Below are 13,978 nucleotides of genomic sequence, written 5' to 3' on the forward strand. Positions count from 1 at the left end.
AAGAAGTAGAGTATGCCATCAAGTCTCTTGTTCCCAATAAGGCTGCAGGGCCTGATGGGTTACCGGGGGACTTGATTCGCATTAACTTGTTAGAATGGGGGAATCTTATTGCCTCTTTGCTCAATGCAAGTTATCATGATGCTGCTCTCCCAGAATCTTGGATGGGCGCTGAGGTCGTCCCGATCTTCAAAAAAGGGTGTCGGGACGACCCAGCAAACTACCGACACATTAGTTTAATAGACTCATCGCAGAAAGTTGCAGGGAAGGTGGTTCTTGGGAGGGTGCTCCAGGTGGTAGAGGACAATGGGATCCTCTCTGACTTTCAAGCGGGCTTCAGGTCAGGCACCGGGACCATTGAGCAGTGCTTTCGACTGCTGTTGCTCTACTGGAAGGTGGTTGTACTAGGCAAATGCAGTCTGTATCTTGCTTTTATCAATCTGCGGACTGCATTCGACCTAGTGCCCCGTGGTTGTTTATGGAGGGTACTGTCTGATTTGGGAATGCCCCCGTATTTATTGTCATTACTAATAAAGCTCCATGCTGAGAACTTTGCGCAGGTGCGGTGGGGTAAACAGGGCCAAAAGACCGCTTGAATAACAGTAAATAAGGGGGGCCGCCAGGGGTGCGTTCTTGCCCCCACTCTGTTTTCATTGTATGTCAACGGAGTGGTGGAGCATCTTTTAAAATACCCCTCAGATGCCCCTTCCCTGGCGGGCAGGAGAATACCCACTTTATTATTTGCAAACCTTTGATTTCTAAAACCCTGGTTGGGCTACAGAGCCTTCTTGATAGTTTTCAAACCTTCTGCGAGTCTCGGGGATTAATAATCAACACTGAAAAGACCAAATATTTGGTCTTGAATCCCCCGAAAAAGCATGGTCGGCCACCTTTACTAAATATGGTGTCCCCGGAAAGGGTCAAGGTGTTTGATTATCTAGGGATCCGCCTGTCTGATACCATGAAGTGGAACTGCCATCTCCAAAAGATGTTATTGAGCCATAAAAGGGTGGTGGGGGCCCTACTTAAAGAACAGCGGCTATCTACTCTCAAACCTATCGCCCCGGTGCTAGACATCTACAAGGCGAGAGGTGTTAGTGCGGCGCTTTATGGAGCAGAGCTTTGGGGAGCACAGAACGTGGACCAGTTATCCTGCTCAGAGAACAAGTTCCTGAAGGACCTAATGGGTCTTCCGTATAATACTCCCACTTTACCCTTACTCCTAGACATGGGTTGCCGATCTATTAAAGACTAGGCCAGATTACGACCCCTTCTTCTCTGGGCCCGCCTATGGAGAGTCCCTGAACTTGTTAAAGGAGGAGTTATCGATTTCTGGTTGGTGTAAATTCGGATGGTTAAGGGATGTTAAGCATCTGCTTGGGGAATTGGGATTTGGTGAGGCTTGGCAGTCTATGTTCGCACCCCCTAAGGCAGTCTTAAAAAAAGCTTATTAGAAGTGGGTAGTGAAAAAAAGAAATACTGACCCTAATCTGTGTAGAACTACCAGATAATTTTTATTAGTAAAGGAGGTAACCGTATGTGAACCTTATCTCGATGCTATTTCAAAACCTAGAGATAGAGCTTTGTATTTTAAATTCAGAATAGGAGTGCTTCCTTTGGGCGAACTGACCGCTCGCTGGAAGATCCCGGCACAGACCATCAAGCTTTGTCCTTTCTGTGCTTCTAGGACTGAGTCGGTCCCCCATTTTTTATTTGAATGCCGTGCCTATAAAGCTCCTCGCCACAGGTGGCTTAAACCTTTGTGCAAAGAGCTGGGTACCAGACATTATAGTAAAGCCTTGCGAATACTGAAATCTGATACACGGCTCCTATTTGTCTATGGTATGGCGAAGTTTTTAAGTTGGGCATGGCTAATCGGATCAAAAAGGCTTATGTATATTGCTTAATTTTTCGTCCCTATGTCTGACTATTTTATGTAATTTATTGGTGCCATTCGTACTCTATTGTGTATGATTGTATTTTTTATGGATTGGCTCTTTTATCTTTTTATTATGTCTGTGTATTGCTTTTAAAGATATGCCTTATATCGAAATAAAGCCAATTTTGACTTGACTTGATTTTTGATAACTACTGTGTGTGTCTGTGCATCTTGCAGTGTTTTTGAACTTTTGCTTAGAATCATTGAATATTATACCGGTCAACTTCTCACTGAAGATGAGCATTCTGCCTCCTTTCATTTTGCAGTAATTCTGGGGCAAAATGTCGAACTTGCAGGGAGAATGTTTCGATTATGGGAAGATGTTGTTTTATTCTGTCTTTTTGCAGTTAGTTATTTTTGGAAAACTGCATTTTTATTTAGTGTTTGTACTAAGGCACATGCAAAAGTCTGCAAAAATTGGTATTTAATTTACAACCGGCAAAGGAAAAGTTTAAGTCATGTAGAGATTTTCTTTTCTTCTGTCTTTTTCCAGTTCATTAAATATTTATTAAAAAAACACACTTTTATTCAGTGTTCGCACCAAGGCATATGCAAAAGTCTGCAAAATGGTATTTTATTTCAGATGGTTACATTCACTCGTATTTTGAATATTATTTCTGTAGCATGTGATTGCTCTAATTTCATTGCTCTTGAAGAGGACTTCTCAGCTTGGATAGCATCATAATATTACTCTTTTTTTGTGATATTAGCAAAAAGGAGCATTTGTAGAAGAACACACATGTTGGAGTGTGCTAGTGGGGAGAGTCTAACGTAGTCTCTGTTATGCACTTGGAGCAGTCCTTATTTTGTGAACTTTGTGGCAGTGTGCAGATCTCTGTAGCATGGTCCACGTGCATAGCAGGTGACCTTTCTAATATTCTCCTGCCTGTATGCTTGTTTTTAATAGACCTGAGAAGTTGTCGGGTCTTAGTTTGCCATCACTATTCCACTGACGATCCTTTTTGTGAGTATCTGGACGAGTGATGGTTGGAGACGACTAATATCCTTGCTGAAACCATGTGGGATCCCAAGTGCTGCGTGTTTGAAAATATACAAAATGGAAATGAAAAAGTGTGGCATTACAGTGGTCAGTTAAATTTATTTAGTTACGGTATCGTTAGTTGCAGTGGCAAATATCACCAACTAGAGTCCAAACTATTTAACACTTTAAGGCTAGATTGTTTAAATTGTGTACTTTTGAGTATTTAAAGTTATCCTGTTGTAGATATGCAGTTTAATATGTCATGTTGATAATAATTTACGATTCATGTTTTAATTTTATAACTAAGGGAATGGATATGACCTTACAGCCATAGCGGTCAAACTCGAAGCTAGGGAACGGTGTTCGAGTTTCGACAGGGGAGCTCAACATCTTGTGATTCTGGGCAAATCACTTTATCTCCCCATGCCTAACTAAATGAATGTATCCGTCTGTAACACAACTGTTGCTCTTGTATGGCGCTCTGATACCTTCGGGTCCAGTTTGCTTTCTATAAAACTGCACCAACATATTTTTTTCCTAGCAGAGATAATCTAGTTCCTCCCACCTTTTTGTATTTTGCAGAAACCATCTCGGCACCCCCTGACGTCACAGCCACCACCTCTGCACCATCATCCTCCACCACCTCTGTGCGCCCTGTGAACATAGACCTGCCACCTCATGGACTGGTGAAAGGAATGCACAAGGCATCACGACGGTCTAGCCTGATGGATACTGCGGATGGTATGCGGTACCCAATATTGAACTCTGTTGCTGGTAGATAATTCCATAAGGCCCTATGCATTTTCATTAGTTTCACGTGATTTCAAAAGATACATATAGATACTTCTTTTTATATAAAAGGTCGATAGGCGGATACAATGAAAGACTTTTCACAAGCTTACAGCTTGTTTCTCCTGAGAAATCCATTTGTGTGCTAGCAAGAGCAATCTGGATGTGTTGTTCAGGGTTCATCTCGCTGTTTTGTTGGCACCCATAATATAGAAGTCTAATTTAACCCAGATGTCACTTTCGATCTGCTGTGGCGGATCCATTTATTATATACCATACTTTTTTGTCCATGCAGGTGTACCAGTAAGTAGCCGGGTGTCCACCAAGATCCAGCAGCTCCTCAACACCCTGAAAAGGCCGAAGCGGCCACCGCTGACAGAATTCTTTGTGGATGATTTTGAGGAGATTGTGGAAGGTACAGTGGAACGCTAAGGCTGCAACACCAGATATGATGTGCCATGCAGGCACACCAATTTAGAGAACCACCCACTAGATCGTCTAGACAGCACTCTCCACGTCATTAATGATTCATGCAAAATAAATCAGTTACACCATAGGCTAAGACAGCTTAAATCCAAACACTGTATCACAAACAGGTCATACACACACGCACCTTTTATTATGCAAAGGGATTTACAGATTGAGGCTGAGACTTTTCCACCGCACCTTTCACTTAAAGTGGAAACCGTACCCATAGTTGGTGCTCAGATCTGGAGGATCAGCCTCCTAATCCTCCATATAGGGATATCAATTCCCTAATTATATTAACAGAAGTGATCACCACTCACTATTTATTCCGTTACAAAAATCATTGTACATTCCAGATAACCTGAGTCAAGTAATGCACAGACTCCGTTCAAATGTGTTTAAAATGCTTCATAATCCTTTATCAATGTTCTTCTTTAGTTCGATTTTGGCCTTAGTTTGTACACATGACATTCCTATAGTTTATTCAGAGACGTCTGTCTTCAATACATCCGTTTCATGGCCATGTTGGCATCAAAATCTCAGTGAGTTTTCTTTACTTCTCCCACAGTATCACATACTTATTAAGAACCTAAAGGGTCTTGAAGCCCGCCCATACCGTTGGTTGCCCGTCTTGCACTTTTGTTTGCCTACTTCTCAATCATGTCCCTTTGTGTATAGTCTCTTAAACACCTCTTTTGATTGGCTAATTTATATGCTTTCTGTGCTAGCTTTTCAAGAACTGCATTTTTTGTTTTTGGTAAAGGACTCCATAAGAGTGCATGTGTTTTCCAGTTGTCTCCCTAATGTACTTTTCTCCACCTGCTTTGCTCACTGTTGCCTGTGTGCTTCGCTTTGCCACCCTACATGTTATGCTTGCCTTCAAGTCCTCGCTATGCTAATTTCTCGTGCTTCTCCCCAGCTTGCTGCATGTGTTGCTCTCTCGCCAGTTGTTTCTCTTACTCATCCCTACCCTCTGTTTTGCGGCTGTCCCCTCTCCATGTTGCATCCCCCCCACTAACATCCTCCTGTTGTTTCCTGTCACCCGTGGCCTCTTGACGACTGTTGCCTCTCCTCCCACTGCCCTGTCACCCTATCTGCTGATTCCATACCGCTCTCCTGACTAACGCCCTCCAATTTGCTTCCCTTAACCAAGCTTCAGAGTTGCAAATTGTTTTTCTTATTTGCTAATCCCACTGAGAATGGCAAATAAAAAGAAAAAAAAACAGCAACACTATTTTGTAGACACATGCATCGGGAGGGCCGCGTTCCTACAAAATGATGCGATCAGCTGTGGCATAGACTTCTCTTTTTAGATCGAGCCTTCAAGATCTCTTGTATATACTTTAGTTAGTATAATATTTGTATGTATATGTACTTTGTGGGCTCTGGAGATCATCCCTAGGACTTGTCTCCTTCCACTTAGGGACTTTTTTCTGTTCAACTGCGTCTATTTAACTGTCTTAATAGAAGACTACCAGCAGAGGTCAGTAAAATACCAGAATTGCTTTCTGCTGAGGGACTTTCTTTTTTTAATTTTTCTGGCTACTGCCTCTATTTCACCCTTTTCATAGAAAATGACCAGCAGAGGTGAGTAAAATTCCAGAATCACTGTAGCATTCTCTAGATTCCAGTCCATAGAAATTGTCTTCCGCAAGCACCTGTAGACAATATTTTTTTCAAATCTTGTATTTTCAGTGATATGACCACCGAAGGCCCTGATTTTATATTAAAAACAGAGCTTTGGACTATACCATTTCCCGCTGAAAGGCAATATTTCTCTTCATGTGTTCTCATAGTTGGCATGTCACGCAGTTTGATCCTTACTTTCCCTCCATGTTAAAGCATTGTAGATGTTTCTGCACCCAGGTTAATGTGCTGCATAGCCAAATGCAAATGAGGTCCCAAAGGCGAGATCGATTGCATTGCAAATGGTTGTTTTTATTTAGGATATACTCTATTCAGCTGCATATTAGGTTTTCTTTTCGCTTATTTGAATATTCTTCTCATCCGTCTGGAATGCTGTACGTCGACTGGCAAAGCCAATAGGTCTCAAAAGAAAGACCTGTTGGTTTTGCCAGTGCTTGTTGATAGCGAATTGTGGCTGGTACACAGAAATCTTACTCACCTACTGTGTTTTGTTATATACTGTTTCATTTTGTTGTCTAACAATATGAAAGTTTAAAACACTGTGTGAAAGCTTCTACGTTTAGGCAGAATTACGACATAGATTTAAACCAAATATTGCAGCGTTAATTGGTGTGTCCACGTTTTCCTTCAGTGCCCCGGCCAGACCCGAACCAGCCAAAGCCGGAAGGACGTCAAATGACCCCTGTGAAGGGGGAGCCACTGGGCGTGGTCTGCAATTGGCCTCCAGCCATTGAAGCTGCGCTGCAACGCTGGGGCACCACTCAGGCCAAGTGCCCGTGCCTGACGGCCCTCGACGTGACGGGGAAGCCAGTTTACACACTGACTTATGGTAGGTTGACGTCTAGTCCACCATGGAGTTCTATGGGACATGTTGGCTTTGGTTTTCCTTCACACAGGTCGCAGACTCAGATAGTATGTTTTCCTCGTTTGAAAGGAATGTAAAGGCTGTGAATGCGCAGAGAATGTTAGATCTGTTAACTCTTTCATGGAAGGCTGCCCCATTGTTATTCAAATGTATTCGATGAATAGTGGTAGGCCTACCGAACTTGTACAAAGACAGCATCCTTTCAGATCCTCAGTGCAGTGTCAGATTGTGGAAACCAAACTTCCAAGCCTTTAAATAGAACGTGATGGAACAACTCATGTCACCGGGGAGTGTCCGAAGCCTCCTAAAGAAATGAGAAATGCAACTGTTATTAATTGTCTTGAGACTTGCTTCGGCGTTCTCTAATGTGCGTCTGCTTTCAGTCCTGTGACAGTTTTTTTTTAATTAATCTGAAAGACATATTCTGCCAGATATTATTATGATTGCCATTTTAACCATTTGCTATGCTAGCGGTGAAAGAGGTCACTAAGGCTTATGCTAGAGAAGGTTGAATGGTTATTTGAAGGGTGCTGCCCAGGGAAAGTTCAGTTGTCTCCATTACTGGATGTTAATTGGCACGCAACATACTCTGTAGCCGTCCTTTTTTTAGTTTCACTAAGGCATAGATATATGTGGCCAAAGTGGTCATCTACTAGACCAGTGTTCTAGTCCCAGCTTCTCTATCTTGACTGAGTGTCGCTCATTTCCTCAGTTTTCTTATTTCAGAGAGAGCTGTGTTTGATATCCCCCCTTAACGAAGAAAACAATGTAAAGCTTTCTTGGTGAACATATGTCAATTTTAATGTTTTTAAAAACGAGTCTTCTGACCTACATTGCTAAATGTCCTTCTTGTAGGTAAATTGTGGACCAGAAGTCTACGGCTGGCCTACACACTTCTTAATAAACTTGGAACCAAAACTGAACCGGTGCTGAAGCCAGGAGACCGGGTACGGTTTTAAAAATATCTACACCTTTTCTGATATTGTAAACTGTTGTATTCTTTTAATGATCTTTAGGCTGTGGCATTCTGTTGGAAATGTATGAGGGCAGTTGTGCACGTGGAGCATGCTTAGACGTCTTGTACTTAAACTTGGATCAGTTTCTTCTACCTGGGTGTGGTCTCATCGTTCCAACAAATACTAACCTCCAGTTTTGTGTTCACCATATCTACAATAAATATACATTCAACACATTTGAATATAATGAATTTCAAGTGACATAATTTCAATATTTATTGATCTTATTGGTCATTCTGTAAAACTGACTGGGTTTTATTTTTGGATGTAATGACAAGTTCATCCATACTCATTTTAAATGTGTTTGAGAAGCAGGTGTGTGTTCATAATTTGTTCATAATTTGTGCACATGGTTGGCAATAATAAAGAACTCGATGTGGCTAAAGATTTAGACTATAATTGTATGCCACGGATAAATGAGGGCAGCTTTTCAGAAGCTCTGCCCTTGGTTTATTTTTGTTTTGCTATTGCTGATTAGTGGAACCGTGTCACTGTAGGGTAAGTCTGATAAGTGTTTTTTATGGGCTATCTTTTTTTGGGATAACTGCTGACCACTTGGTTTGCAGCATGTTATTCTTCCATACGCTGTTTTAATTTCAGTCTGCTTGTCCATCTCAGTGGCAGCCCCGTCTTTGGAACATTATGTCCAGCTGACTCCACCACAGGCAATCTCTGATGTAGTTCATTATAAGACAGTACTTCTCTTTTCCAAACCACTGTCTTCAACCATTCTTGCTTCTCCCGTACATATTCATGGTCAACTATGCCTTGCCTGTACATTGCTTATGAGGTCTTGTGAGTGCTTGCTGGACGTGCTATAACCACGAAGAACATGCCTTAACTAGACCATTCCTGAACTAAGTAATATTTGTAACTATGTAACACAGACTATGTAACGTGGTCCTCAACTGTGTAACCGCTGCCAGCCCAATCCACTTGCCTTGCAAGAGCCAAACTCAGTCAGTGTAGTCGCCACATTTTCAGAATGGATCTTGGATGAGTCCACCTGTGCCTAGAAGCAAATGTGTTTTACAGCGGATGATATTTCTATACGAAACTATCGACACACTGACGCAAGATTCTGAGGTTCCTGCATGCAGATACTCTAGCTTGCAGTGGTCTAACATCCATTGTGGGGTGTCCAACTCAAGACCAAGACGGTGTACCACAGTCTCTCACTTAAGTTAATGGGGTTGCCTTTCCTAGAGGGATTCTTGGCTTAACACCTACATACATGCTAGGTACACTAGGTACATCTAGTTGGGGTTGCATCGTAGGAGTATGCATTTTATTGTCATGTATTTTATATACTTGCCTGAATTGATGGTTATAGCAAAATGATAGAAATCTACTATCCTTTTACTTTCTTATTGCTTCTAATAATTTATATCCTTTACTGTCTAATGGTTGTTTCAGCGCACCTATTTCACACTAGAATAACAACTGTTCAATAAATACTTATTGTAAAACGTCCCTGCCGTTTATTCTGTGTAACTCTCTGAGACTAAGTGAGCACGAGTGACTGAGCGAAAAGTAGTACACTGTTTCCACAGTCCTGAGGGATCAGGGTTGTCATGTTTGATAGTTGCTAAGAACTATACTCTCCTTGATAAGAGGAGTTTCTAGTGGCACTGTGAGCTAGCTGGTACACAGGCCAACATACCCGGTGAGAGGTCTAGAATCCATCTAACACCAGTCCTACAGTGTATGTTGTCTCAACGTGCAGATCCTATAAAGGGTTTATATGAACTACACACCAAAGTAGGACAGATGTCTGTGGTTGTAAAGCAAAGTAACATAAACTCTTGCCATCTTATCTCTGTGGACTAAATTACACCATGTACTGGAATCAGCCCTGAACAATCTATTTAGTATCACTCATCAGGCTACAAAATCTTTTTCTAGCACTTCAAAAGAGTCCACTTTGGTGCCCAGGCTGCATTGCCACCCAGCATTGCCATCAGATTTAGGGTAGTCATTACGCCGCTCCTCTTAATATTGATACCAGCCCGAATGCCACCATTATTTTTGAGAATTCACCAAAGTAATCAATGTGTTTCTTGCACATGTAGCTGTAGAACATCTCTTTTGGCCACAGGTTGATCGGATGCTAGAGAAAATCGAGATATGCACAGCTAAGGCAATGGGGTCTCTTCAGTACTTATTGCCAGGCGGATCTATTCGTAGGACCCAGTTTTGTGATGGCACCAAAGCCCCCTCTCCGAAGACATCCACCTCCTATCAGAGGCAGCAACAAAATCAGCAACCCTCCTGTGGTTACTCCAGGGGAAATAACTCTAGGGGCAGATAGTGTGAAGCAAAGGGAGCCGCTATCACCAGTGATTCACTCTCCCTACCCCGACCACCCAACACCTGTCAAGGGATGACTGCAGGGGTTCCTCGCACTCTGACAGTCACCTCAGATCAATGGGTCCTTTCGATTGTAGAGCATGGTTATTGCCTGGAACTCACTGCTCCACCACCGAACATCCCTCCTCGCAAACACTCCCTTCCACAGAACATCAGCGCCTCCTACAAGAGAAGTACAAATGCTCCTACTTAAAGTGGGTCATAGAGCCTGTGCTATCACACCAGCGCGGCAAAGGGGTGTACACCCTGCACTTAATTATCCCCAAGAAAGATGGATTCCTCAGGGCCATTCTCGGCCACCGGCCCCTCAACACATACATCTTGTTGGAGCACTTCCACATGGTCACTACAGGACATCATTTCTCTTCTGCAGCAAGGTGACTTGAACTGAAGGATGCCTATTTCCACATACCCAGCCATCCTTCTCACCGTCACTACCACAAGTTTGTGGTGTGTGGACAGAATTTGCAGGTCAAGGGTCTGCCCTTTAGTGTAATTTCAGCCCAAAGAAACTTCACAAAAGCCTTTCTGTGGTAGCTGCTCATCCCCGGAGGATCGGTGTCCACGTCTTCCCTTCTCTCAATGACTGGCTGAAAAAGAGTGCAAGCAGGTAGGAATGCTTGGACCACACCCAGGTCACTTTAGATCTTTTACACAAGCTAGGTTCCCCAACAATCTGGTCAAGACTCCTACCACTAACCCCTTCAAATACAGCCCAGTTTTCTAGAGGCAGTTCTCGATTCCGTCACTGGGAAAGCCTATCCCATCCCTGCAGTAGTTCAATCCTCCAGCTGCTGCTACCTCTTTTTCAGCTAAATTGCCACCTAACGGTCAGGACTGTATTGCACCTCCTTGGCTTGATGGCTTCCTGGATCGTTCAGTACATGCTCTCTAGCATATGTGTCCACTTCAAGATCTAGTGTTGGTTTGAGCCAGCACCCATCACTCTTTGCAGTGGTGAAACAGCAACAACCTGTTGCAGGGCAGGCCCTTTCTAGACCAGTTTTTTTTGAAGTGGCGAAACCGCAACAACCTGTTGCAGGGCGGGCCCTTTCTTGACCCTGTTCCCCAAGTGACCGTTTCTACTGACTCCTATCTCACGGGCTGGTTAGCACATCTGCAGGGTATGACTGTTCAGGACACTTGCACATCCCTGTAACAGTGCTTCCAGGTTTCAGCGTGCACAGTCCCTGGGCAATGCACCATGCATGACCTGGACAGGGATATTTGCCTGTGCTTTTCCACCTATCTCACTATTTTCATATGCGTTTCAGATGCTACGGCAAACATCTCTCATCCTGTTGACTCCCACGTGGGCCAGACAGCCGTGGTTCACAATCCTCCTCAAGATGTTTGTGGTCCCTCACAAGAGGGTACCCAACTGGACAGACCTACTCACTCAACACAAGTGCAGGGGCAGGCACCCAAAAATCCAAGCAGCACAACCCTGCAATTTGGCTCCTGAGGTCTTAGAGTTTGGTTACCTCAATTTACCTTCGGAATGTATGTCCATCCTCCGCGTCTCTCCTACCTACTACACAAGCTTGCTATGCAGCAAAGTGCAAGAGGTTAGTTCATTACTGCCTACCCAAAACATTGATCCACTAAATCCGATAGTGCAAACTATTGTTTTATTCACAACGTTTAGGTCTGGTTTAAACGTCCATTGATTTGCATTTAGCTGCCATTGCAGCTTACCTACAGAACAGGGAACACTCTTTACTATTCAGAGTCCCTGTTTGTGAGGAAATTAGCTGTATTATATGGTGTGGTTATGTGACCTCACCATTAATAATACACTTACCAATCCTTTTAGGTCCAGTAGGTTTTGACTGTAAAACCCTGAGCTCAACCCTGAGTTGCTGTTTCACTGAGCAGCAAGGCTTACACAGAGAACAAGTGTTAAGCATTTAAACAGCACCAACACAACTGAAGAAAAAAAAGACTCCAAATTATAAAAACAGACTGTATTTTTATAAGGATTAAGGCGCTAAAATGAAAAAGATAATTCTGAAGGTTATGAAGATAAAGATTTTTCAAGCAGTGATAAATGAAAGCAGTTTCACTTTACCGTGATCAAGCCTTGACGAAGTAGACACATTTGAAGAAACGTTTTCAAGGAAAACTTAGGTAAGTGTCAATGCGGTTGGTTACAAGTACTGTGGGCGACTAACTTTGGCAGGGAGCTAATCAGGGGGAACAGCAAGGTCCTGAAGAACAGTTACTTTCACAGAAGAGGCAGCCCTCCAGCAGTTCCAGGCGCTTTATCTGCGTTGCAATGGATTACTATGGAGTAGTCCTGAAGCAAGAAATGCAGGATGCTGAAGATGTTCTAAGGATGCTGTGGATGCGACATAGTCAATGAGGGTCTTCGTTAAGAGATTTAGTCCACGAACATGATTAGAGAGTCCTGATTACAGGGTCAACGTCCACAAAGTCCTCTCTGGTCTTGCCAAAGTGCAGTGGACACTAAACTACCAGTTGCATATTGTTGCGGGCATAGGCCAATCCTTCCTGGGTTGATAAATTGCCTTCTGAGTGTCCCAGCAACTCTCCGACAGCACTCCCAGACTCCGGAAACTCCGGTGCAACCATGTGCTTCGGGGCTTGGTCCTCCATGCTGCATGGCAACGGTGGTAGCAGCTTGAAGACGTTGGGCTACCAATTTGCTCCTGCAGGCTGCTTCAGCTGTTGTGTCCCTGTGCTGCAAACAGGAGGCCAATCAATTGGCCTTTTGAGTTCTTTTGGCTTGACTGGACTCTGGAGACTGCTTCTCCTTGAGCAGGACACTGCAGGCACAGTCACTCTCTTCACTAGCCAGCAGGTGCAGTCCTTGTCGGTACAGCCTCTTTGCTAGTCCTTCACTGCAGCAGGGCAGTCCTTCTTCCAAGTCGGTCAAGATATGAGGTCTGGGTTCTACGGCTGCCCCCTTTGTGCTTGAAAAGTGCCCTCAGGGCAGGATGCGGTTGGTAGCCAATGGGCTACCTGGTTCACTCCTATTTAGTGACCCCTTCTTGTGGAGTGTGCATTTGGCTATCCCAGGATGCACCATTCTGCCCACTCTTGAGATGGCGATACCCCTCTCTTGGTGTCCAGATCTCCCTAGCCCACCCCTGAAGTGTGGCTACGCCCCAGGGTAAACTGGTTTGGCAACTGGTTACCCCTTTCTGCTCCCTGTGCCAGCCTGTCTACCCGAACAATGGGCAAGTCCTCCCTCGTGGTTACACATCTGCCCTTCAAAGGTAGCTTCACTTTTGAAGCCTGCCTTTTGGGGCTAACAACCAAGTGGCTACATACAGGAGGGAGGTGACACCTCCCCGACCTGCTGTCCCTCATTATTCTCCTTCCTGAGTCGTTATCACGTCTCTCCAAGAGGGCAAAAGCTGTCTTGTGGAGCAGGGTCTATGTGTGCTTTGGAAGGCACAGGAGTTTTAAGGGTAACAAAGTAACTGCTTCAGTAAAGCTGCACACTGCAAATTACATTAATTCGACTTCAGGTACAAGTCGGGCTTAATGTAATGAGTTGTAAAGACAGTGGCAGTGTCTATACTCCGCTAGCTTGCTACTGAATGAGAAGGTAAAATTATAGAGTGACTGGAAGAGCGTTTCAGAAATATTAGCGCTTTTTAAAACATTTCATTTTAAATACTCCTTGTGCACGATTTTAGCGAGTGTGCAGCTCGAAATAGTTTAATACTGTTTTAAACTTATCCGGAGTGCTGGTCTCGATTCCTGTGCCTGCCCGCCTCGGTCCGACTCAGTAATTCATTACCGTTGTGCGGAGGGCAAACAGGTGAGGGCCAGGCACTTCCGGGAGCGGTCAGCGCTCTAGTGCTCAACTGGGGGCTATTTAGGCGGAGCCTCTGGTCAGCGCAGCTGCGGGGGAAGACAGTGGCAGTGTCTAT

At 43.9% G+C, this 13,978-nt stretch overlaps 1 protein-coding gene across 1 annotated transcript in view; it reads left to right on the forward strand.

Annotated features, from left to right (window-relative positions):
- The window catches only part of DIP2B (DIP2 acetate--CoA ligase B (putative)), a 792,630-nt gene that overhangs the window by 419,503 nt on the left and 359,149 nt on the right, over positions 1–13,978 (forward strand). The window contains exons 6-9 of the mRNA XM_086966287.1: positions 3,501–3,659; positions 4,003–4,122; positions 6,454–6,651; positions 7,543–7,634. Coding sequence (XP_086822413.1) covers positions 3,501–3,659; positions 4,003–4,122; positions 6,454–6,651; positions 7,543–7,634 — 569 coding nt within the window. The remainder of the gene's footprint in view (positions 1–3,500; positions 3,660–4,002; positions 4,123–6,453; positions 6,652–7,542; positions 7,635–13,978) is intronic.

The sequence above is a fragment of the Lissotriton vulgaris genome, chromosome 1_1 (genome assembly GCF_964263255.1).
Source record: "Lissotriton vulgaris chromosome 1_1, aLisVul1.2, whole genome shotgun sequence".
NCBI lineage: Eukaryota > Metazoa > Chordata > Amphibia > Caudata > Salamandridae > Lissotriton > Lissotriton vulgaris.